The sequence below is a fragment of the Rhea pennata genome, chromosome 31, assembly GCF_028389875.1.
Source record: "Rhea pennata isolate bPtePen1 chromosome 31, bPtePen1.pri, whole genome shotgun sequence".
NCBI classification, from domain to species: Eukaryota; Metazoa; Chordata; class Aves; order Rheiformes; family Rheidae; genus Rhea; species Rhea pennata.
Window position 1 is genome coordinate 712,041 of NC_084693.1, and position 24,690 is coordinate 736,730.

The 24,690-nt window shown below is 61.2% G+C and overlaps 2 protein-coding genes and 1 non-coding gene across 7 annotated transcripts in view; all 3 read right to left on the bottom strand.

Moving 5' to 3' along the window:
- Positions 1-11,735, bottom strand: part of INTS3 (integrator complex subunit 3) — a 48,828-nt gene extending 37,093 nt beyond the window's left edge. For both annotated transcript variants that reach the window (XM_062598088.1, XM_062598087.1), the window contains exons 1-3: positions 11,256-11,735; positions 6,356-6,439; positions 4,979-5,062 (exon numbers count right to left, since the gene is read on the bottom strand). In XM_062598088.1, coding sequence (XP_062454072.1) covers positions 4,979-5,062; positions 6,356-6,439; positions 11,256-11,351 — 264 coding nt within the window. In that variant the 5' untranslated portion in view covers positions 11,352-11,735. The remainder of the gene's footprint in view (positions 1-4,978; positions 5,063-6,355; positions 6,440-11,255) is intronic.
- Positions 11,736-13,608: 1,873 nt separating this feature from the next.
- Positions 13,609-23,149, bottom strand: NPR1 (natriuretic peptide receptor 1). Of its 4 annotated transcripts, none has more exons than XM_062597820.1 (22): positions 22,459-23,149; positions 21,134-21,333; positions 20,299-20,412; positions 19,969-20,104; positions 19,631-19,722; positions 19,411-19,546; positions 19,178-19,262; positions 18,968-19,088; positions 18,800-18,874; positions 18,630-18,707; positions 18,311-18,415; positions 18,140-18,211; positions 17,907-18,066; positions 17,464-17,619; positions 17,224-17,392; positions 17,001-17,147; positions 16,255-16,303; positions 16,112-16,180; positions 15,479-15,653; positions 15,290-15,388; positions 15,119-15,210; positions 13,609-13,767 (listed from the first exon to the last, which is right to left on the bottom strand). In XM_062597820.1, exons 1-22 carry the CDS (start codon positions 23,135-23,137, stop codon positions 13,705-13,707), a joined length of 3,072 nt encoding a protein of 1,023 aa, XP_062453804.1. In that variant the 5' UTR covers positions 23,138-23,149; the 3' UTR covers positions 13,609-13,704. The 4 variants fall into 4 exon arrangements, with proteins under 4 accessions (XP_062453804.1, XP_062453803.1, XP_062453805.1 ...); XM_062597819.1 differs by having other exon boundaries at positions 16,255-16,378; XM_062597821.1 differs by lacking the exon at positions 18,311-18,415 and having other exon boundaries at positions 16,255-16,378.
- Positions 23,150-24,449: 1,300 nt separating this feature from the next.
- TRNAM-CAU (transfer RNA methionine (anticodon CAU)) lies at positions 24,450-24,521 on the bottom strand. Its single transcript has one exon. It is a non-coding gene; the product is annotated as a tRNA-Met (tRNA).
- Positions 24,522-24,690: the final 169 nt, after the last annotated feature.

Sequence of the window (24,690 nt, forward strand, 5' to 3'; positions counted from 1 at the left end):
GGGAACTCCATGGAGATGCAGAAGTGAAGGCAGATTGTTCCCATGCCACCTGCTCCTGCTCATGCCTGTTAGCACAAGAATTCTGAGGTGAACTGAGGCTGAATTCAGAGACCTTCAAGACCAAGCTACTGCATCAGCTTGTTTCAGGTTAGAAATTCAGACATCCCACCTGCAGTCTAGATCAGCAGAGCTGACGGGGCTCTGCAGTAGGAAGAGGGAACTGTAGACATCTTAGCAAAGCGAAGGACTTTCTCCACTTCTGTCTGCCAGGAATAATGCTGGCCAGAGAGCAAAGGTGCTGACTCTCCCTTCCCCTCTGGTCACAGCAGCAGGGGGTGGAGGGTGATTAGGAAGTAATTTGCTAAGTGGTTCTGCATGAATGTTAATTTGTGCCATTAAATGTCATGATATTCCAGGGAGCAGGGGTCTGGTCTCTGCATCCTCCTTTGGAGAGTTAATGAGGCCTCGAAAGATCACTTTGATTAGACTCCCTGTGCTCAGGCTCTCTTCCCTCTTTTTTTCACGTAGCACCGTTTTTTTTTTAAAAAAAAAAAAAAAAAAAAAAAAAAGGCAGAACCCAACAGGTATATACTTTGGGGGGGTCTTTTATTGCTTACAAAATGCTAAATGAGCACCCACAAAGCAGAGCCAGACCCCAAGCCTCCACACAGACTGCTACATGCCCTAGCATGTGAGCTTTAATGAAAGCTGAGCATACTCAACACCTCACTCCACTGCATCAGCTTTTCAAAAGAAACATATGCATCACCATGATGGGAAGACACATGGGACCTGCTGATCCAGGGCACAGAACACCAGGAAGCATCCTGGTTGCTAATTCCCTGGTGGCCTGCCCAGACTCAGGTGAAGTTTTACCTAATTTTTTGGAAAATGCTGATGTCGTCAGACCCTTACGTTGCCTGGATCCTACCTCTTCCTGTGCTCGATTACAGAGTCAGAACTACCATTCATTGCCCTGGCATTCCCCCTCACAACTAGGTGCATTTCTGCACCCTTAGGAATAGCAAAAAGATGAATATGCTTCATCTGAGTGATTTTTCTGAGTGGTCAGTAGCTGCCTCTGCATTAAAAGAATTCACACTTTCCTAGGTGGAACATCTGGCTCTTGGTTTTCTCCGTCACATATGTAAGGTGTGCCATTTCCACATCTGCATTTAAAGCCACAAAGAGGTTTTGTGACATGGTCCTGAGAGCCTGGATTAGTTCCCAACGGGCTGTGCAGATTCTCACAGTTACTAGCTGAATCCTCAGGAGAAGGGGTGGAACAAACAGCTAGAAGAGACACTAAGGGATTTAGCTTTTGGTTCAGGATTTAAGTCCCAGGGGGCAGGACACCCTAATCCTATTACCTAAGAGAAGTTTGGCAGCTCTTCACCTCGCTTACTGCATACTTCCTCAAATCCAAGAAACAAACACTGCAAAAGCCAGAACTCAAACCACATGCTTGATGCAGCTGATGCTTGGCCCAAAGCACAACTGGGCAGAAGAGAACAAGCACGTTTTGTCAGCGTCACTGAAGTATCATGTGTCACTAATTAGTTGCCCAGACAGGTCAGACTGGACCCCTACTTAACACCCTCTGGCACAAGGATGGTTGTGATAATTTGAAGAAAGGTGCTCTGAGGAAATCTCCAGGGCTCCAGCAGGGAGGGAGGTGGGGAGAGAACCTGAATTTCTTGATTATTGCCAAGGCTGCAAACAATCCATCATCTCCTCCCTGCTCTTGGCAGATTGGAGCCACTGCTCGCACAGACCATTTAATTAACAGGAAGGAACAAAGGATAAATGTTCACTTTAAATAAGGGAAGAGGAAAAAAAAGAAAAAAAGAAAAGAAAATAGCAATTGAGTGGGGGAGCAAGGCCCCTCCTGCCAGCACCAGGGCAGAAGAGGCACACGGCAGCTGCTGGAGATGTCAGGGAAACAGTCGCACTCATCTGCAGGGAGGGCTCCATGCACTCTGATCCCAGAGCAGAGTGTTAATTAAAGTGAGAGTCGCCGAGTGGAGGAGGGAGATCTGACAGATCAGTTGCTGTCACTTTGATATTTGAACACGGTCAAGTGTCCCTCCTCACAGCTGGACAAGTTTAGCACAGATAATCTCTCCTGGCTGGACAGTCAAGGCAGCACAGCAGGAGGAGGAGACCTGCATGCTTCAGCTGATCCTCTGTCTGCAAGGGGAGGGTTGTGCTAGGATTTCTTTCATCAACCAGCAAGGTACTAGGGGCAGCTCCAGGCTCCCTCCTGAAGTGGGGAAAGGGAAGGGGCCGTGTTGTAAACAAGCCCTCCTGGAGGAAAACAAAGCTGTGGTGCCTCCACCTCCTACCTGAGCAGCTGTTCCAGCAATGTGGCTGGGGGACAGCAAGGCCACAGTGCGAGAGGAGGTAGCTCAGCTTGCAGAGCACAGACATCCACTGAAGAAACACAAGATGACCAAGCAGATGGCTTGAAATGCCTCTGCTGACATGCTGGGGGATCAGAGCACATGCTGCACATCCCCGCTCAGCTACAACAGCCAGCTCTTTGCAAAAAGACAGGCTTGAGGAGGAAAGCAAAGCCCTTGGGGTATGCTCAATTCAGCATGTGCTCCTGGCACACATTGCCAGAACCCGCTTCCAGACCAACCTCATTGTGTCAGGGAACATCTGACTCTACGCTCCTGTGCTGATGGTCAGCCAGGCAGAGGTTGTGCATCTTCACCAGTGACCAGAGGTGGTAACTGTAGCTGCTGACCACTTATGGCTGCGGGCTACTTGCTTGTGGACGTATAGAGAGCTCTGTCCTTTGTGTGATGTTTCAAGGCTCTCTGCAGTGTTTCATGAGGCCCCTTATCAGGTGGTCAAGTGTTAACCCTCTTTGCTTCCCTGCTTGTGGAAAGAAGTTGTAACCCACCCTCAAAGCCTGGCAGAAAATCACTGACTGACTTCCTGTCCCTGCTGTCTGGATACAAGGCAGGTGGCAACAACAGATGACATCAGAGGCCAGCAGACTGGCAGATGCAATTACTCCCTAAGAAAAGTAACGTGCTCCTAAGAGCAGATCTGACAAGAGCAGGAAGACCAGCCATGTCTAATTAGCATGGCCATGAGCAGCAAGCATGTCCCCAGCCTGCCATCTGAGAGACGCATCAATGCCTGTCAGCAGCTCAGCCTCAAGGGAGCTGGACCATTCGTCCCCTTGCTCCACTTGCCAGAGAACACTACAGAAGAGAGAATGAGCTGGGCAGGTTTAGCTCAGCCCCTCGCAGTAGGATGGCCAGAGAGAGCCGTTCAGATTGAAGGCTGGAGACTGCTGGGATCGCTCAACCTCTGTTTCCGAGGCAAGGAAGTCCCTGTCCCACGAGTCCTTTGCTACCTGTGCACAGTTAATGGTGTTTGAATATTCCTCATCACATCCCAGCTGTGTTCCACCGCATCCTAGAGAAGAGAAGAGCCTTTCATTCTTCATGGAGCAGTACAAGCCTTTAGACAGACCATCCTGCAGGGTGCTGCTATTCAGCAACAAGAAATATTCTTTGGCTCCTACACTGTGCTGCAGTTTCTCAGAAAGAAAGAGGTGTTCACCAGTGCTCTACGTCCCATTCAGATTCAGCCTGTCTGGGTTTCCAAGCTCAACACTGAAGTGCACTTAGTGCATGAAGCAGTATCAGGCCAGAGCCTGACAGCTGCAGAGCTGAGGACTCTGGACAGGGTTTGGGAAGGCCTTGAACAAACAGAGATGAAACAAAACACGGCCATATAAGAAAAAACTGACTTACATCAGCATAACAAACAGTTAAGTGTAAAGACCTACAGGGAAATGTGTTCTGCTTTTAAGGTGTGATTTCTGGGGAACAGAACTGTAACTTCATTGACAAGGACTGTCCCATCTAGCAATGCCAAGACAGCTATGAGTTCTGGGAGTTAATGTGGATCTATTGCTTTGGTACAGAGAGCTTTGCCCTTATAGTAGTGATTAAATCAAGAAGAATATTGCATGAGTCACCTTCAGTCCAAGGCAGTGCCAGGATTTACAGCACATCTCTAATAGCATGCCACACAGTCACACTCGCAGCCGACCCCGGCAAGTTCCTGCTTCAAGAGACTCCACTTCAGCCCTTTTAAATTCTATGCAACACCTGTCTCCTGAAATGCATCCAAACAAGGACCCCCCCCCCACACACACGCACACATCCCCTAGGTATCACTCTCCAAGCACAGCACTTCCACCATGCTTTTCTTTTTCATTTTAGCTGTAACAAATGGGTCTGGTTTCTAAAATAAAACATTTTCAACTCCCTATCAAGCTCTGCACTATTTGTAGCACAAGTGCCAAACCCATATCCAAGATTTTTAAAATATAAACATTCATCTTCACGTAGGTGACTATTATTTTAAAATCACAGTTTAGAGCATCATTAAAAGGAGATATTTAAAAATTAGATCTAGCCTACAAAGTTAATAGAGATGAACTGCGAAGATGCAATTTTGTTTAGGAATTGGATCTGTTTCTTCTCCAGAGTCTAAATGATTATGTCTGTAGGCATATACATCTGGCCCTCAGCATGCAAGTCCATTCTGGGCCTCCAAGGCAGAAACTGGGAAATGCCTTACAGTTTCTTTAGGAATCAGCATTTACCTCCCATAATGAAAAACAATTAATTCTAAGGATGTGAAAGAATCCAGCCAAGTTCCACTCTCTGGTGGCAGTATCTGCATTCCCCTGAGCAGCAGCTGCTGCAGTGCCTGTGCCACGTGGACATAACAAAAACAGAAATGGTACAAGCAAAGTCATCGCCCTGCTACAATAAACATTGCTTAGAGTGCTGCAGATTCCAGCCAGGCAGCTTTCAATGCCTGCATGAGACTGAAAGGCCTATCCAGTTAGAAGCATCTCTCCAAATCCCAGTGTTGCCTGGAGAGCAAAATCTCTTGTGAAGCAAACCTTCAACACTTGCTGACAGGAACACATATGCCTTACCTTCTGTGCCTGGGCAGGTTCAGTCAAGACCAGGGTGAAAAGACCCAGGCAAATTTCCTCATGTTGGGGAGTTCCTTTACATATCTGAGTGAGAGAAAGCAAGTACATCCATGAGCAGATGAGAGATGATGTTAGAGGAAGGTCAATAAACATCTGGAGAGGTAAACCCTCCTTGAGCCTCTGAAATGAATGGTTAATGGAGCAAAGAGCAACCAAGAGGAACTCACAATAGGATCACAAATGGATACAGAAAATGTAGAGGGCCTCCCTAACATTTTTATTCATCTGCAAAATCCATGCTGCTGCAAACCTCTCACAGGGATTAGTTGGCAAGTATTTTGTATTTAGAAGACATAATTTGAGAAATGCCTATCCTCCAAAGTGACAGAGAACATTCCAGTGATTCTAGTTGCATGATTTCAGGATATTTAATTACTCACGAGCATCTAAACCCCAAACAAGTTGATCAAGAACACCAGCAGAACCTCTGAGCCCTCTCCTCCTGCTGGGGACCTGCCCAGGCTCTGCTAAACACAGCGCACATTAGGATTGTTAAAGATTTTTCTATAAGTTGTTCATCAAAATGGGAAAGGTTCACAAGCTTCAGAGCCTTGAAATCCAGCCTGCTTTGCCTTCCATTTCCTGTTAAGGGAAAGGCAACTTGTACCACTGATTCCAACAACAGCCTAAGGTGTCCTGGGGAGTAAAAAATGCAACCAACATGCCTGAAAGGCCATTAAGATGTCACCCGACAGTCTTCCTTATACGGTAACGTCAGCAGCTTACTAGCAAGTATTTTAAGACTTTGCAGACTTAGAAATAAATGCTGCATCTCTCAATAGAAAGAGTGAAACAGCCCGTTCCAGTGGTCTGGAGTCTGGCTGTTTGGAGGCCAAGAAACAGTTAAGCTGAGCAATGCACAAAAATGTACAAAAACATATAAGAAATGCATATACGCTCTGTAAACATCAGAAGTATGTGCACAGTGACAAAGATCCACGTGTACATGCACGCATATGTATGTGCACAGCCCCCCCCTTCACAGAGTACTCGTGCAATGGGAAAGAGACACATTCAGCCAGATTTCAGTAAGAAATTGCACTGCAGGTTGGCTTCCAAATATGTTACTAGACAAGGATTACAACTGTGGTGTTGTTTTGTCTTTTAACTGTAATAGCTCTGGGGATCCTTGACAAGTTCAGAACAGTGAGAACCCAGCAGGCTCCATTCCCCAACCTCTTAATACCTGCCTCTTCTTTGTGCCTTGTTAGTAGCTTACATGCCTGCTCTCTCAGAGAGAAATCTGTGCAGGTACAGAATACCATGAATTACTTCTTCCAGTCAGGATTTCTTGTTTCTCAGGGAGATGACACTTACATGAGCGTTCAGGGCATCATTAGCTTCTCTTTCTGACAGCCCGTTGGTCAGTGAAGTCACGATGCCTACGCATCTTTCTAGTCTCTGAAACAAAAACCAAGATTGCAGACTTGAAGCGCATCCTCTCAGACACAAAACACAGCACAGGATCCTTTGAGGCAGAGATCCAATTTGGGAGCCTAGTTTTCCAGATGTATTGGGTACCTGCTCTCGAAGAACAAGGCTCCTTTGAAGCCTTACCTGTTTGAGCAATAGCTAACAACCCCTAAAATAACTCAGCAGTTTTAAAAATCTTGCCCCTATTTATTCTTGCTAACATAGAGTGATGGAAGAGCCCTAAACTGGTTAGCAAAAAAGTTACAAGTAAGGCAATAACAACATCCCACACAAACACCTAAACAGACAGAAAAAATCCAGTGATGCAAGAGACTCTCTCAGCTTGTGTCAAAGCCCCCGAACTTCCTGCCAGTTGGAGAAGCTGCTGCCTCATAAATGTTTGTTTGGGTTTTAATGCTCTGCTGACACTGCTTGAAGAGCCAAAAAATATATATGGTATTATTCCGTGATACTAATATTGATGTCGCTTGGACACAAAGCCAAGATGCGTTTGTACAGAGGTTGGTTTGAAACAGGGTTGTCAATCCTCATTCTGAGAGGAGAGCTGCACTCCAAGCTGATGAGCTTTCTCTGAATGGGAGCCACAGAGTCGGGTCCTTCTCCCACGACAGGCAAACTGGAGCTTGATGCTGTAATTCAACAGCTCCAAGGTTTGCTGCAAGACCCATCACTTCCATTCATGTGAGAATCCTGGGCTGAGGTGAGAACATGGGGTAACAGCCTAGAAGCTTTCTGTCCTAGTTACTTAGCATCTAAGCAAACTTCTGGCTGAGAATAAACAGCAGGAACAGATTTTTTCATGCAAGTAGTCCTAGTAATGAAATAATGAAAAGAGCCACGAAGTTAAAACTCACACATGGTAGAACCCAGATAGTCCAAACAACCAAAACCTTCATAACTTTGAACATCAGAATTTGACTAATGCATCTCCCAGGATGCTCGTGCCTGAAGGGTAATGTTAGTAGGGTTCCTAGTCCCAAGGTGCAAGACACGTTCTTCTAGCAGCAAAGCCCTGTACCACAGCACAGCTGAGGGAGGACTGCCCTATTATATACTTCTGGAGGCCTTTTTTACCCTAGGGCACTCAGCCTTGGCATGCAAATTGTGAACATCACCATCAGTCAGCCAGTCACAGCGTTCAGCTGCAAGGAAATTCAAAGCCCCTTGCAGGGATTACTTCTGCCGTTTAGCCAAGGTACATGAACACAGGGGTGAAAAACTGGGAAAGCAAATGGCCAAAGCTTCCCTCCAGCTTGAGAGAAACCAGAGGGTTTTTTTTTGTTTTGTTTTGTTTTGTTTTTTTTTTTTAAAGATTTTTTTCAAATTAATTCTCCAATAGGATCAACTGACATCTTTGGCTATTTTAGCAGCGAACACCAACACTTCACTCAAACCCAACACGTTGCTGTACCCGACTAACATTTCTGACTAGCCCAGCACCGGAGCTGCAGGCCCTCTCTTGTCTCCTGCAGCACCTGCTGAGCCCCTCACTAATGACTTCCACGAGGTTCCCTGTGTGGGAGGAAGATGGCTCCAGCTCCCACAAACACTGTTTGGGAGAACATGGGGGAGACAGGAGGGGTTAGCTGCCCTTTCTGCATAAAAGCTGTGGTCTGCGCCTGTATCGACAGAAACATGCACGGCAGGATCACGCTGAGGAAGGCAGGTTTATCTCAGGCTAGTGCTTACTATCCGTCACCTACCTCTTCACATAAGGAATGGGCAGCCACGCTCGGAAAGGGCTATCTCCACAGGCGGGCAGGGCCCCGGCGCTAGCTCCTGACTAACTCTGGCCCCGCGGAAGCGCGAGCAGACCTGGAGTGACTCGGGGCCATTAAGTGCCATGAATACATGGGAATGCCGCATCCTCTCCTGCCTTCGCGTGCAATCGCACGGGCAGTGACAGACCCACAGTACGGATACACAGGCTTGCCACAGGCTCTGGAAGCAGCAATGGCACCTGAGAGCCTGCAAACGGGCAAAAAGCATTCCTAGTCTGCCAGTGCAAGAGCAACGTGACTGCAGACCTGACGCTGCAGGGCTCCTTTAATTCTTGGATCTTCTTCTCACACTACAACTTACACAGCAAGATGTTGGTCTAAATTTAACCCTTCCATAAACAGGTACATTGCCTTGGAAGGGAGATGCGCCCTGTTGGCTGCTCAGTCCTTCTTCGCCTGTGCCAGAAATGCCACGCAAGAGCTGCAGACCTGGCTGGAAACTTCTGCCTCTGCAATGACTACAGGGTCACCCGCTGCCCATAAAAGAAGGCCTCGCTTTTCTAGAGTGCTCACTGTTAATGGTGGAGTGACCTATCTGCACCAGGGAAAAGCAGCAAATGCAGTCCAAGACAGGCAATAAGCAGGTTATAAGAAGGTTATTTCTACAGAGTCACTTCTTGATTAAAATGCAAACACATCATGCTGATTATGGAACTGATTAGTGACTCCTTTACATATCAAAGGGGCTGCAGTGAAGAAGCTATTGAGAAAGGGGTCAGCAGTTCTCCCCTCCAGGCAATATGAAAGATGATGTACTGGTCAGTAATGCAGAGATAATGCCTTTGTAAAACAGGCTTTGTTCAAGACAGAGCAATAGCATTATTAAAGAGCAATAGAACAAAATTCATGAAAAATCACAAATCTAAGGCAGACGAATTACTTGAAAGGGAGGACAAGATCTGGCAATTGAAAAATAGAGCTAGAAAAGTTCCACTGAGAAATAACACAACTTGTTGGCAGACAATGCAGCCAACTAACCACCAGAAGAGCTTTGCAAGGAAGTTCATCACATAATGTCTTTGCCCTGAGACCTGCTGATGGACTTACTACATCAGTTTTTGGTACTCCCTTCTAGGGATAAATGGGAAAGGTACAAACTCAATACTGCAAAGCAAGCAATTTATTTGAAAGTAGTATGCCTCAAACTGCTCTAAAAGTGACTCTAACAGCTCTTATTCCAGTAACAAGCTCTCTGTTTCCCTCTATCTAAACCCACAGCAGATCAAGATTATACTTTTGTTTTAGCTTAACACCTTTTATATGTTTTGATGAGATCCAGTCCTTCCAGTCACCTCTTTCTCCCCCAAAACAGATGCATTCAGCCTATTGTCACAAGCAACTCACCACTGCTAGAGGGAATGACCAGAAGAGCTTTTTTCCTGAGCATGGCAGTCTGTTTACTTCAATAACATAATGCACAATGAACACGTACAGTTTTTCCTGTGTACAGGCTATTTCCTGTTTGTGAGAGTCTTACACAATCAAGTGAGCAAGGAGCCTGAAACTTATGACAATAAGTCCATCAGCCCATACAACACTCAGGACCATAACTAATACCTGAAACTACTTTAAACTACTTTCTTCAATCTGACCGGACTTTTTGATGCTTTCCAATATTTTAGCTGTTTAAGAAGGAAGGCCTATTAAAAACATTAATTAGATTCTTCTAGAAAGTTTTGTCATCCTGATACTCGAGTTTATGAACTCCACCAGCCCATCACTCCATCCTGCTTGCTGAGTCATGCAATTCTGTTCTAGATCTGTCAGATGTCATAGCTGAACAGGTCTGCTGTCCCCAGAGAAAACCCCCCCAGAACACTACGTATTAGTGCTACACGTATTCCAGAAGATCCACTTTGGAAGTCCTAGGCCAACTTTCAAGCCAAGCGAAGCTCTTGGCTGTGCCAGGCACATGATGTTACGCAGGGCCGAAGTTTGGAATGTTCTGTTCAGACCTGGACAGGACCCAAAACACACACGGGGACTGCTGAGAGCTTTGAAGGAATATAAATACACTCTAAATGGCAAAGGACAGCTTCCAGACCTTGAGACCTAGTTATTCCCGTTACCATCCTGTTTTTCTTCTATAATTGAAATCCAGCACGATTTTTGTCTGCACTGCTTCAAAAGCTCCAAATACATCTGTTTCCATCGCACAGTAAATAATCAGTTTCTCCCACAAGTCTAGGAGCTCAGGAGAGCCCAGCTGCTCCCTGTGACACAAGGAAAGTTTGCTCTGCAATAGCTTCTTTTACGTGATCCCTGAACATCTTACTAATTTATCCTGTGAGACAGGTGTAAACCAGTGTCACAGAACAGCCTGGGGAGACCAAGCGATGCATCCGCACCCAGGGAGCTCCCCAGGCCCCTGCTAACTCTCTTCCACAATTCCTCAGCACCAAGAACAGATCCCAGTCATCCTGGGGAGATCCCAGCTCTCCCTAACTGCCACAGAACAAGCTCTCTTTCTATCACACAGGGAGAAAACCTAAATGGGAACTAGGATAATGCAGCTGTACAGTTTTATAATTTGGGGCCTATAAGGCCGGAGAAATACTCCGATGGTAAATACAAACAGCTAGCAGGTGAAAAAGTTTCCCAGCTATAAGAAAGATGAACCCTGTCAGTGCTGGAGCATGAGCCAAGCTTCACAGTCCTGTTCCACACCTTCTGTTTAACGTTCAGGTTGCACACGTCTGCACCTCCAGTATACCCAAGCCCAGCCACAGCAAGGCAGGCAGAGGGACCCAGGCTGAGAGGACGAGCTGGCTAACGCACAGAAGAGGCAGGTCAGGACATGGCCAGTGGCCCTCTGCAGCACGGCACCAGATCCAGGGAGCCTGACACACACACACGCACGTACTGACGGGAGGTCTGTGAAGTGCTCCCTCTTCGCAGGCACCAGGAGGACGTGCCCACCCTGCCTTCCCCAGGCCCCCGAGCGTGGTGGTGCCCCTAACCCTCCTTCTAGAGCCTCCCCAGCCCAAGCCCCATGCACCTACCTCCTCCAACTCATCCTTGGCATCCAGAAGAGTGGAGACCAGCAACTTCCCTCCTCCTCCTCCTGCTGTTCCCCCCTTCCCCTTCTGCATCTCCATGGCTGGGGGGGAAGGGGAAGGGAGGGCAGCCCCTCTCTGGGGGGGCTTGGCCTGAGGGGAGCCCCCCCTCTTTGCCCCCTTTGCAGGCTTGGCAATGCCCCTGCACCCAGCTCTTCCTCGCTGGAGGAAGGAGGGGGGCTCGAGAAATCCCCCCTCGTCTCACTCCTGAGGCGCCCCCAGCCCCTTCGATGGGGGGGGGGAAGGGGAAGTGATGAGGTGGAGGGGATCAAGGGCACCCCTGCCTGCTCTTCCGGGACTTCAGCCCAGCACGGGGGGGGTGCTGGGGGGTATGGGGGGGCACTCCGGGATAAGTGGTGGGAAGGGGGTGGGGAGGGGGATAGGGAGAGGCCTGCCTCGCCTTGGCAAGGGGCGGGGGGGGGCTGCTCTTTGACTGGGGCAGGCGCCTGCCCCTGCCTGCGGCCCGTGCTATGGGGCGGGGAGGGCTGTGGGAGGGCGCTATGGGGGGGCCCTACAGCGGGACCCTGGGGGGGGGGGGGGCTGCGGTAGCGGAGCCCTGGGGGTGCGGTGAGGGCCGTGCAGAGGGGCTCGGGGGGGGCTGCGGCGGGGGGTGACAGGCCCCCCGGCGCGGGCTCGGCGGCGGGCGGGCCGCGGGCGGGATTCTGCGCGGGGGGGGCGGCGCGGGGGTCTCGGTGCCGGGGGGAGGGGAGCGGAGGGCTCCGCACCCCCCACCCAGCGCCGCCGACCGGAAGTCACTGGGAGAGGGACGGCAGGGCCAGGGGGGAAGAGGAAGCGGCCCCGAGGCCGGAAGCGCCCGCCCTCCTCGGGCCCGACGACCAATGGAAGCCAAGTCCGCCCCTGAGTGACAGCGCGGCGGGGAGACGCGGGCCCCTCCCAACGGCTGTCCGAGGGGGCGGGGACTCGTGGACGGCGAGGGCCAATAGTGAGGCGAGGGCGGGGACTAGCTCGCGGCTGCCCCGCCCCCTCGGCTGCCCCGCCCCCTCGGCTGCCCCGCCCCCGCCGCGCGCGCCCTCCCCCCGCCCCCGGCCGGCTCCGCCCCCGGCGCGGCCCTCGGGGCCCCCTGCAGAGCCCCCCCCCAAGGGGACCCCCCCCCCCATGGGGACCCCCCGCACCTCCCCCCCAGGGCTGGCGCTGTCTGCAAAGGCACCGCGGGTCCTCGGCCCTGCGCTGCCCCCCCGCGTGCACTGCCCACCCGCGTGCACTGCCCTGCGCTGCCCCCCCCGAGTGCACTGCCCCCCCCCGAGAGTGCATGCCCCCCCGTGTGCACTGCTCTGCACTGCCCCCCCAGAGTGCACTGCCCCCCCGAGTGCACTGCCCCCCCGAGAGTGCACCGTTCTGCACTGCCCCCCCGAGTGCACTGCCCCCCCCGAGAGTGCACTGCTCTGCGCTGCCCCCCCAGAGTGCACTGCCCCCCCCGAGAGTGCACTGCTCTGCGCTGCCCCCCCAGAGTGCACTGCCCCCCCGAGTGCACTGCCCCCCCGAGAGTGCACTGCTCTGCACTGCCCCCCCAGAGTGCACTGCCCCCCCGAGAGTGCACCGTTCTGCACTGCCCCCCCAGAGTGCACTGCCCCCCCGAGTGCACTGCCCCCCCGAGTGCACTGCCCCCCCCGAGAGTGCATGCCCCCCCGTGTGCACTGCTCTGCGCTGCCCCCCCAGAGTGCACTGCCCCCCCGAGAGTGCACCGTTCTGCACTGCCCCCCCAGAGTGCACTGCCCCCCCCGAGAGTGCACTGCTCTGCACTGCCCCCCCCGAGTGCATGCCCCCCCGTGTGCACTGCTCTGCACTGCCCCCCCAGAGTGCACTGCCCCCCCCGAGAGTGCACTGCTCTGCACTGCCCCCCCGAGTGCACTGCCCCCCCGAGAGTGCGCTGTCCTGCGCTGCCCCCCCCCCGTGTGCACTGCCCTGCGCTGCCCCCCCCCAAGAGTGCCCCCGCCTCCCAGCTGCGTGGGGACCCCAGGCCCCCGAGAGGGCTGTGGGCGGGGGGCGCCCCATGCCCCATGCGCCGTGCAGGGGGGCAGAGGGCCGTGCCCCAGCGCAGCGCCGTGGCGGTCCCCTCTCGCCCCCCAGGGACGCGGAGCCCACGCCGGGTGCAGTACACGAGCTTTATTACAAAAATTAGAGCTGTATCGCTGCGCCCCCCGGCCGGGCGGGAGCACCGGCCCCTCCGCTGGGGGGGGGGGGGCCCTTCCCGGCCCCCCCCCGTGCCGCTCGCTCCGCGCCGGCCGGCCGCGTCCGGCGGCCGCGCTCCGGGGCCCAGATCCCCCCGCCGGGGAGGGCCGGGGTCCGGCCCGGGGCTGCTCGGGAGCCGGGGGGCTGCGGGTGCGCGAGGAGGAGCCGCCGCGCGGCCCCGGCCCGGGGACCCCCGCGGTGGGCGTCAGCGCCGGGCGCTGCTCCCGCGCTCGCCCAGCAGCCAGAACGTCCTCACCTTCCCCTTGCCCTGCGGGAGAGAGGCGCCGCGGGCTGGGGATCGCCGCGGGGGGCCCGACGCCCCGGGGACCCGGCGCAGCGGGTGCCCCACGTCCAGCGAAGCCGGGGTGCAGGGGACCACGACACCCCGGGGACCCGGCGCAGCGGGTGCCCCACGTCCAGCGAAGCCGGGGTGCAGGGGACCCCGATGCCCCTGAGGGACCCGGCGCAGCCCCACGTCCAGCGAAGCCGGGGTGCAGGGGACCCCGATGCCCCTGAGGGACCCGGCACAGCCCCACGTCCAGCGAAGCCGGGGTGCAGGGGATCCCGATGCCCCTGAGGGACCCGGCGCAGCCCCACGTCCAGCGAAGCCGGGGTGCAGGGGATCCCAATGCCCCTGAGGGACCCGGCGCAGCCCCACGTCCAGCGAAGCCGGGGTGCGGGGGACCCCGATGCCCCCGGGGACCCGGCGCAGCCCCACGTCCAGCGAAGCCGGGGTGCAGGGGACCCCGATGCCCCCGGGGACCCGGCGCAGCCCCACGTCCAGCGAAGCCGGGGTGCAGGGGATCCCAATGCCCCTGAGGGACCCGGCGCAGCCCCACGTCCAGCGAAGCCGGGGTGCGGGGGACCCCGATGCCCCCGGGGACCCGGCGCAGCCCCACGTCCAGCGAAGCCGGGGTGCAGGGGACCCCGATGCCCCCGGGGACCCGGCGCAGCCCCACGTCCAGCGAAGCCGGGGTGCAGGGGATCCCAATGCCCCTGAGGGACCCGGCGCAGCCCCACGTCCAGCGAAGCCGGGGTGCGGGGGACCCCGATGCCCCCGGGGACCCGGCGCAGCCCCATGTCCAGCGAAGCCGGGGTGCAGGGGACCCCGATGCCCCCGGGGACCCGGCGCAGCCCCACATCCAGCGAAGCCGGGGTGCGGGGGACCCCAACGCCCCCGGGGACCCGGCGCAGCGGGTGCCCCACGTCCAGCGAAGCCGGGGTGCGGGGGACCCCGATGCCCCCTGAGGGACCCGGCGCAGCCCCACGTCCAGTGAAGCCGGGGTGCAGGGGACCTCAATGCCCCCGGGGACCCGGCGCAGCCCCACGTCCAGCGAAGCCGGGGTGCAGGGGACCCCGATGCCCCTGAGAGACTCGGTGCAGCCCCACGTCCAGCGAAGCCGGGGTGCAGGGGACCTCGATGCCCCCGGGGACCCGGCGCAGCCCCACGTCCAGTGAAGCCGGGGTGCAGGGGACCCCGATGCCCCCGGGGACCCGGCGCAGCCCCACGTCCAGCGAAGCCGGGGTGCTGGGGACCCCGACGCCCCGGGGAGGCGCCGCCGGGGCCCGGCCGGGGCGGGCAGGAGCCCGCGGGCGGCCGTGCCCGGGCTACGCCTCACCTTCATCTCCACGTCGCCCCGCAGCTCCACCTCGAAGCAGCCGAACTCCTCCAGCACGGCCTTGGTCACCGCCGAGATGTGGATCTTCAGGGCTGGCCGGACACGGCGCCGTCAGCGCCGGCGGGCGCCCGGCCCCCCCGGCCCGCCCCGCGCCCGGCCCCGCGCCCCCACCTTCCCCGTTGGACTCCATGCGCGAGGCCGTGTTCACCGTGTCCCCGAAGAGGCAGTACCGCGGCATCTTGAGCCCCACCACGCCGGCGCACACCGGCCCTGCGCGACACCCAGTGAGCCGAGCCGGGGGCGCCGCGGGGGCCCCCCGCCCCGGCGGGCGCCCGCCGGCGGCCCCCCGTCCCCGCTGACCCGTGTGGATGCCAATGCGCAGCTTGAGCTGCTGCTGCGGGCGGTGGCGGATCTTGAAGGAGCGGACGGCGTCCAGCAGCGCCAGGGACATGCGGGCCACCTCGCGGGCGTGCAGCTTCCCGTTGCGCACCGGCAGCCCCGACACCACCATGTAGGCGTCCCCGATGGTCTCTACCTGGGGAGACACCGGGGCTTTGCGCCTGTGCAGGTGCCTCCGCGCACGTGGGCACCTGCTGCACGCTTGCACGTCTGCTATGGGGCTCTACAGCTCGGCTCTGGGCCCTCTACATGCACGTGTGCGTATCCGTGAACACGCAGGCGCCTGCAACGCCATCTGCGCACCTCCGTGTGTGCGTGGCCACCTGCACGCACAGACGTGAACGTGTGCACGGGTGTGAATGTGAGCACGGATGTGAACATGTGCACGGATGCACAGTGCACCAATGTGAACGTGTGCATGGATCTGAACGTGTGCATGGCTGTGCATGTCTGCACAGACGCACGTGAGCATGGACGTGAACACGTGCAGGGTTGTGCACGTGTGCGCAGATGCGCAGTGCACGCACGTGAATGTGTGCACGGAGCACACCCGTGTGCCCAGCGCACAGGCACGCGCTGTGGACGTGCGCTCACCTTGTAGACGTCGAAGTTGTCGATGATGGCATCGAAGCAAGTGTAGAGGTCGTTGAGCAGCGTCACCACCTGCGCCCGGCGGAGAGGCGGCGTGAGGCCGCGGGTGCCGGCCCTGCGCCGCCCCGCGCCGCCCCGGCGCTCACCTGCATCGGCGTGCTCTCGGCCGACAGCGCCGTGAAGCCCACGATGTCGCTGAAGTAGATGGTGACGCTGTCGAAGGCCTCAGCTTGCACCGTCTCCCCGCGCTTCAGCTGCTCCGCCACCGAGCTGGGGGCACGGGGCAGCGGTGGGCGCGGGATCGGCCGGCGTGCCGTGCCGTGCCGCGCCACGCCATGCTGCACCATGCCCCGCTGCACCGTGCCATGCTGTGCCACGCTGTGCTGCACCGTGCCACGCCGTGCCGTGCTGCACCGTGCCGTGCTGCACCGTGCCGCGCCGTGCTGCACCGTGCCACGCCGTGCCGTGCTGCACTGCGCCGTGCCGTGCTGCACCGTGCCATGCCGTGCCGTGCTGCACCGCGCCGTGCCGTGCTGCACCATGCCGTGCTGCACCGCGCCGCGCCGTGCTGCACCGTGCCGTGCTGCACCGCGCCGTGCCGTGCTGCACCATGCCGCGCCGTGCTGCACTGTGCCGTGCCGTGCCACGCCGTGCTGCACCGTGCCGCGCCATGCTGCACCGTGCCACGCCGTGCCGTGCTGCACCGCGCCGTGCCGTGCTGCACCATGCCGCGCCGTGCCGCGCCGTGCCGTGCCGTGCCACGCCGTGCTGCACCGTGCCGCGCCGTGCTGCACCGTGCCACGCCGTGCCGTGCTGCACCGCGCCGTGCTGTGCTGCACCGTGCCGCGCTGCACCGTGCCGTGCCGGGAGGGGGCCGGCGCGGGGCACTCACTGGGGCAGGATCTGGTAGAGCAGGGCTTCCGCCTTGCGCTTCTCCTCCAGGTAGGCCTGGGTGCGCTCCTCCACCAGCTCCTCCAGGTTGTTGGCGTACTGCTCCATGCGCGACAGCAGGTTGTCCAGGATGTTGCCGCTGCTCTCCCTGCGGGCAGGGGGTGAGCGGCCGCGCGCTGCCCCTCCGCGGGGCTCGGCGCGGGCGGTGCGGGACGCGGCGGCACCTGTTGAGCTTGCGGATCTGGACCTTGATCTGGCTGAAGTCGGGGCGCTCCAGCGCGTCCTCGGCCCAGCAGAGCTGCATGAGCTGGCCCAGCTCCTCCATGTGGCAGCCCACGCCGGCCGAGGGGCGGAAGCTGGGCCGCTCCCCGCTCTTCACCCGCTCGACGATCTCTGCGGGGCGCCGAGCGGGGCCGTGAGCGGCGCCCGGTGCCGGCGCCCCGCGCCCCGCGCCCCGCGCTCACCCTTGGGGCTCAGCTCCAGCCCCTCCACGTAGAAGACGCCGTTGCGCAGGGCGATCTCTTGCAGGATGATGCCGAAGCTGTAGACGTCGCCCTTCTGCGTGCCCCGCGCCGGCGGCGCCTCCATCCGCAGCAGCTCCGGCGCCGTCCACAGCTTCTCTGCGGCGCCGGACAGCGGGTCAGCGCCCCCCCGGCGCGGGTGCTGGGGCCCGGGCGAGCAGGGACCCCCTGATGCAGGTCCTGGGGGTCTGGGTGAGCAGGGACCCCCCCGGCGCAGGTGCTGAGGGTCTGGGCGATCAGGGACACCCCCAACGTGAGTCCTGGGGGTTCGGGCAAGCAGATACCCCCCCGCCATGGGTGCTGGGGGTCTGGGTGGGCAGGATCCCCCCGCCATGGGTGCTGGGGTGTGGGCGAGGGTCCCCGCGACGCGGGTGCTGGGGGCTCACTGGCGAAGAGCGCGTGGGAGTCCTCGCTGTCGGGCGCCAGGCGGAAGCTCTCCAGCCCGTAGTCGGTGATCTTCAGCACGAAGCGGCTGTCCACCACGCAGTTGGACGACTTGAGGTTTCCGTGGGACACGATGACGCCGTTGTGCAGGAACTGCATCCCCTGGGGGGGCCGCGCACGGCTCAGTGCTGGGGGCCGGGGGGCCGCGGGCGCCCCGCCGCCGTCCCCCCCTTACCTTGACGATGTCGTGGGTGAGGGAGTACCGGAACATCCAGTCCAGCGTGATGCTCTCGTTCTCCAGGATGTCCTGGGGGTGCAGGGGGTGACCTGCCGCCCGTCCCCCCACCCCCCACCCTGCCACCGGCCCCCGCTGCAGCCCCGACGCCGGGCGATGGGCGCCCGGTACCTGGAGGCTCCCGCGCGGGCAGTACTCGGTGAGGATGCAGATGTTGGGGGGGTCGGTGCAGGCGCCGATGAAGCGGGTCAGGTGCTCGTTTTGGATGTCCCGCATCTAAGGGTGGCGGCGGTGGTGCGTGGGGCTCTGCCCCGCACCGGGACCCCCAGCCCTCGGGGGGGGGGTGGCACGTGTCCCGGTCCCCATCCCCATGCCATGCCCCTGCCAGCGTCCCTGGGAAGGGGCCCAGGCGTCCGGGCCCCGCAAAAGGGGAGGCGAAGGGCGGCCCCCGGGTGCATCGCGCTGCGGCGGCGAGCCGGCGTGCACCTACGTGCTTCAGCTCGAACAAGACCTTGCGCGTCAGCTCGATCCGCTTGTGGTTGAGGTGCTTCACGGCCACCAGGTTGCCCTGGGTGGGGAGGGGGGGACGCGGGGCGGTGGGTGCCCGGCGGGGCGGTGGGCGCCCAGCGTCGCTGCCGCGCCGCCCCCCCGGCCCCGCACCTTGTAATACGCCGTCTTGGCGTAGACCTGGAACTGCCCCTCGGCCGTCATCAGCGAGCCGTAGTTGGAGCCGCGCTGCGGGAAGCGAGCGGCCGTGAGCCCGGCGCCCCGGCCGCGGTGCTGGGCGCCTGCCGGGCGCCGGCCCCCGGCCCCGGGGCCGCCTCTCACCAGCGAGAGGGTGAGCTTGCTGCCGGCGCTGCGGAGGTGCTTCTCCAGGCTGCTCATCTGCAGGTCCTCCCAGCGGACCCGCCACAGCTCGGCCGCGAGCTCCTTCTCCAGCTGCAGCTTCCTGCGCCGGGAGGGCGGCGTGAGGGCCCCGGCGCCGCCGGCCCCCCGGGGACCTGCCGCCGCCCCCCGGCACCGCGCTGCGCCCCACACCTGTAGATGAAGAAGGAGGTGACGGTGATGGCCAGGAGGATGAGGCTGACCACGAGGGACAGGATCTCCAGGGTGGACAGGTTGGCTGCAAGGCAGGAGGAGAGCGGTGAGGAGCTGCGCCGGGCACGATGCCTGCTTGGGGGGGCTTGGGCAGACCCCAGCGGTGCAGGACCCCGGTGCAGACCGCGGCGGTGCCGGACCGCGGCGGTGCTGGACGCCGGCGCCGGGCTCACCTTTGCGGCACAGCGGGTTGCTGTTGTCGAAGCCGCAGGGGGGCACGTCGGGCGGCACCACGCTGCCCGGCCAGCGGATCTCCTGCCCTGGCACCATGTGGATCTTCTTGGTGGTGCCGTTGTAGTTGGCCACGATCTGCCGGGGGGAGAGAGGTGGTGGGACGCTGGCCCCGGGCAGCCCTGGGGACTGGGGGGTCCCCACGCCGGGGCAAGGGCTCACCTGGAAGTCGCCCCGCGCAGGGTCCATGTCCCACAGGGAGTAGTCGCTCTCCCGGTCCCCATTCTCATCGATTTTCAAGAAGCCGGTGACACCTGGGGACAGAGATGTGAGGGGCTGCGGAGACCCCGGCTGGGGGGTCCCCGGCTGTGGCCCCATTCCCGCACCGGGGCCCAGAGCCAGCCCGCGGGAACGGCGGCGCCGGCGCTCCCCAGGCTGTAAATCTCCGCCTTGACGGCTCCGATCCCAAAATACCAGCCCGGGAGGGGGGCGGGCGCCGGGCAGGCGGCAGCCAGCCCTGCCGGGCCGCTGTGGGGCTGGGAACGGGGCCGGGTGCCCACCGTAGAAGGTGCGGTTCCACATCTGGCGGGTGATGGCGGTGGCGTTGGTGATGGAGCCGCCCCGCTCCAGCGTCTCGTTCACGGCCTGGGCGTAGAGCAGCACCCCGTCGTGGAAGGCCGCTGCGATGTAGTTCATCTGGGGACACGGAGATGGCTCAGGATGGAGTCCTCATCCCATGTCCCCTTGTCCCCACTGCCATGCCATGTCCTCTCCATCTCCAGCTCCATCCCACGCCCCCTCGTCCTCGGCATCCCCAGCTCCATCCCATGTCCCCGGCACCCCCAGCTCCATCGTGCATCCCCCCGTCCCCAGCTCCACTGCGGCCCTACCAAGCCGTCGCGCATGGTGAAGTTGAAGTGGGTGCGCGCCTCCTCCTTGAGCCGTGCCAGGAAGGGCCGGTACTCGGGGTTTTCGGGCTCCTTGTAGGTGATGATGGTCACGGCCTGGGAGGACAGCGGCTGGGAGCGGAGGGGACGGGGACCCTGCCCCAGCCCCCCCCTGCCCGCACCCCCCTGGGATGGGGTCGCCTGCACCCCAGGGTCCGGGGAAGCCTGGCTTTCCGCCCAGCCTATTAATAGCCTCCGTTCAAGGCAGTGCTGGAGCTGGGACCTGGGGAAATTAATCTCGCTTCCTTCCTCCTCGTTAGCTGCCAGCAGCAGAGAGCGAACGGGCAGGGCCAGCGTGGGAGGCCGGCTCCGCCAGCTCCGGCGCCCACCCCGGCTCCACGCCAGGCTCCGCTCACGGGAGCTGGGAGGCTTGGCTCGCGCGGGGGAGAAGAGGGCATGTGTGCAGCCTGTAAGCACATGGATGCCTGCACGGGTGCACGGGTGCATGCACGGGCACACAGGTGCATGCCCTGTAACGTGTGCATGTGGATGTGCATGCCCTGGCACACGTGTGCTTGTGGATGTGCATGCCTGTGGGCACATGGGTGCATGCTCAGGCACACGCGTGCATGCCTTGGCACACACGTGCATGCGGTTGTGCATGCCTGCGGGCACACGCTCAGGCACACGCGTGCATGCCCTGGCACACGTGTGCATGTGGATGTGCATGCCTGTGGGCACACGCTCAGGCACACGTGTGCGTGCCCTGGCACACGCATGCATGTGGATGTGCATGCCTGTGGGCGTGTGGGTGCATACCCGTGAGCGGGAAGCTCACCTCGAAGGCCTGCCGGGCGCTGGCATCGTCGCGGTCACCACGCTTCCAAGGCCGCTGGGGCTCGGGGAAGCGGGTGCCCTGCAGGCTGGCCCCAAAGATGTCGATGTAGAAGAAGGCGTAGTCACCACGCGTGAGCCCCTCGCGCCAGGCCTGCAGCATCAGCTCCCGCAGCGTGTCTGGGGCGCAGCACACGTAGACGACTGCGCGGGGTGACACAGCTCATGGCGCCGGCCCCCACGGGACCCCGACGCCAGGCTGCAGACCCCTCGTGGAAAGCTGGGAATGTCGCCTGAGCCTGGGGCAGCATTTACATCCCATTGCACTGGGACGGCAAGGGCAGAGATGGACATTCAGGGGGTTCCCGGGTCCCGTGGCTCCATCGTTAATGCAGGAGGGGACAAGCATCGGGGCTGTGCCGTGCGCCCCATCGGGCAGTGGGGCTGACAGGCAGGGGGAGAGCTGCCAGGCCAGACGCCTGGAGCGCGACTGGGCCACGCTGGGTGCCATGGGCTTGGGGGTCCCCACGCCGCTGCTCTGCCCCGCGTGCTGCCGGCGGGCCCCTGCCCCTCCGCCAGCGCCCAGGCTTCCTGTTTTCCTGACTCCGTTTCCTCCTCCGCATGGCCCCCATCGCCGGCGGTGATTTATTCCCGGTGGGACTGGGACCGCCGCGGCCCCTCCGCCCAGCCCCGCTGCCGGGTGCCGGCTCCCCGAGCTGCCGGCGCAGGACGGAGCCGCCGGCGCAGCCGCTCGCAGCTGCCCGCCGTGCGCTGGGCACCGGCTCCACCAGGTGCCGTGGGGCTCGTCCCAGAAATAGCGGCCAAACCGGGGGCTCGGCCGTGCCACCGCCCGGGACGAAGCGGCTCCTGCTCCGCGCCGGCAGCGGCGGCAGGGCGCCCCGACGGCTCCAGCCCCGCAGGCGGTGGCGGCCGTGCCAGCCCGGGGCAGGCGGTGCCCCGGGAAAGCAGCCGGAAAGAGGGAAGTGCCGCGGCCCCGGGGCCGAGATAACCGGCCGCGGGCCGGGCTCCAGGCCTGGCCAGTGCCCAGCGGGGCCGGTGGCCGGTGCCAGCCTGGGACGGAGCGGCTCCGGCCGGTGCGGAGCGCCCGGGTGTCCCGGGCACGGCGGGGCTCGGGGTGCAGGGGGCCGGGCTGGGGCGTGACACGTGTGTGTGCACGCAGAGACACATGCAGCCACGCATGCACACCCGTGCACACGCATGAACACCTGAGCACACTCGTGCACACTCATGCACACCCAGGGACGCGCTCCGTCCCCCCGGGCGCTGCCCGCCGCTCCCAGCGCCCCGCCGTCCCCCGGGGGCTCTTACTCCGGCCCTTGAGCTTGATCTCCTGGATGATGAAGGAGTAGTTGCCCTTGTCGCAGAAGACCACGTCCAGGACGGTGAGGTTGCGCAGTGTGGGCAGCTGCACGTAGAGCCCCTCGGCAGCGAAGAAGCAGGGCCGGTCGTCCATCTTCTCGTCCCAGTAGACGAGGAGGGCGCGGCGGGTCCAGCCGAAGCGGCGGTGCAGCTGCACGCCCAGCTCGCCCAGCTTGCGGTGGCTGGGGCCGGCGCGGGTGGTGAGCCCGAACTGCCCCCGCTTGTCGTCGAAGCCGTGGGCCTCGGCGCCCGCCGTCACCAGCGGCAGCCGCCAGTGGCTGGTGAAGCGGGCCACGGGCGCCGCCGTGTACACGCAGCCGGGCCCCAGGAAGGCGGCGGGGTGGTGGGCCAGCCGCAGGTCCACGGCGGCCAGCGGCGCGGCCATCTCGGAGCAGACGCCGTGCCGGTCCTCGCTGCTGCCGAAGACCCAGCGCAGGGTGTAGCCGGGCAGCAGGTCGGCGCGGGCGTTGACGGCGGCGGCGGCCAGGCGCACGGCCGGCCCCACGCGCGGCCAGGCCCACGCGTAGGTGAGGTTGCGCTCGGGCAGCACCACCGCCAGCGTCAGCGTGAGCGCGGCGCCGCGGCCCGCGGCCACCAGGGCGCTGAGCAGGGCCAGCGCCGCCAGCATGGCCCGCGCCGTCGCGCCCGCCGGCTCTGGGCACCGCGGCGCCGGCTGCGCCTTTCCTTCCCCCCTCGGCGGCGGAGGGCTGTTATCGTGCGCCGCGCTTAACCCCTTCCTGCCCGCGCCCCGACGGGGCCCCCCCGCGGCCGCGCCGCCGCCGGCCGCGCCGGCCCGTGCGCGGCCGCGCGGGACGCGCCCACGGAGCGGCTCCGCCGCGGGGAGGCGGCGGCGACACGCGCGCGCGGCGCCGCGCCGCCCCCGCGCCGCGCGCTGAGACCGGACACGCTCACGGCATGCGCGGGGAGGGCGGGCAAGGCCCCGCCCCCGCCCCCGCCTGGCGCCGTCCCGCCGCTCCCCGACCCCCCACCCCAGCCCGGTCCCGCCGCGCGGCGGAGGGGTCGCCGGGCCGGGCCGGGGGCGTCCCGCGGGGTCCCAGCACCACGCAGCGGCTGCCAGCACCGCCGAGCACGGGCGCCGGGGGACCCCCCGCGCCCGGCGCCGCTGGCCCGAGCCCCGGGGACCCGCTTGCCCCGGCCCCGGGGACCCGCACAGCCCCGGAGACCCGCGGACATGCTCGGGACTCTGCACCCCGGGGACACGCTCGGCCACAGCCACCACAGGAACACGCACGGCCGCGGCCACCCGGGGACATGCACAGGACTGTGCACCTCGGGGACCCGCACGGCTGCGGCCACCCGGGGACACGCACGGGACTGTGCACCCCGAGGACCCGCACGGCTGCGGCCACCCGGGGACATGCACAAAACTGTGCACCTCGGGGACACGCACGGCCGCGGCCAGCCGGGGACACGGATGGTCCCGGCGACCCTGGGGTCAAGCACGGCATGTCCTGCCACCCCGTGTCCGGCCGCCCCGTGTGCACCACGAGCACGCACGACACCCCAGCTGCGCCCCAGCCGTGCCGGGAGCGCGGACAGCACCTCCCGCAGCGCCCACGGGTGCACCAGCACGGCTGCTGCGGACACCGGGGCACCGCAGCGCGCCCACCGCGCCCGGTCCCGGGCTGTGCCGGCACCCGCCGCTGCACGCTGCAGCACCCATCGCTGCACGCTGTGGCCAGGCACAGCAGCGCCGGGTGGGTGTCTTGCTGGGTGGCAAACAGCAGCTCTGGGCAGAGGATTAGCCCGGAGGTGAACCAGAGGTGCTGCACCAGAGGTGGTGGCAGCAATTAATGCAGTTAACTAAAGGGCTAATGAAGAAAGGGGGTGGGAGTAAATAAATAATTAATTAATTAATAAAATAAAATATTAAAATGAAAGGGAGAAGGAGGAAAACCCCGGAAAAAAAAAAAAAAAGCTAGCAGAGGATGGTTTCGATCCATCGACCTCTGGGTTATGGGCCCAGCACGCTTCCGCTGCGCCACTCTGCTGTCTGAAATAAAACTCCTCTCGGTGCTATATGAATACATTACAACTGCTCATTTGGCATACACGCATGCGCACTTCGCCTGCGAACAGCTCCATTCATGGGCGTTGTACCCCCTCCAGTGGCCGCTAGCGGCTCAGCGCGTGCGCACCGCAGCGTTTCCACTGGCCCCC

Coding starts and splice junctions, on each gene's coding strand:
- NPR1 (XM_062597819.1), bottom strand. CDS start 23,137: ATGCTGGCGGCGCTGGCCCTGCTCAGCGCCCTGGTGGCCGCGGGCCGC. Junction 18,416..18,629: donor TCTTGTTCGAGCTGAAGCAC/GTAGGTGCACGC, acceptor CGCCACCCTTAG/ATGCGGGACATCCAAAACGA. Junction 17,393..17,463: donor GCTGGAGCTGAGCCCCAAGG/GTGAGCGCGGGG, acceptor GGCGCCCCGCAG/AGATCGTCGAGCGGGTGAAG.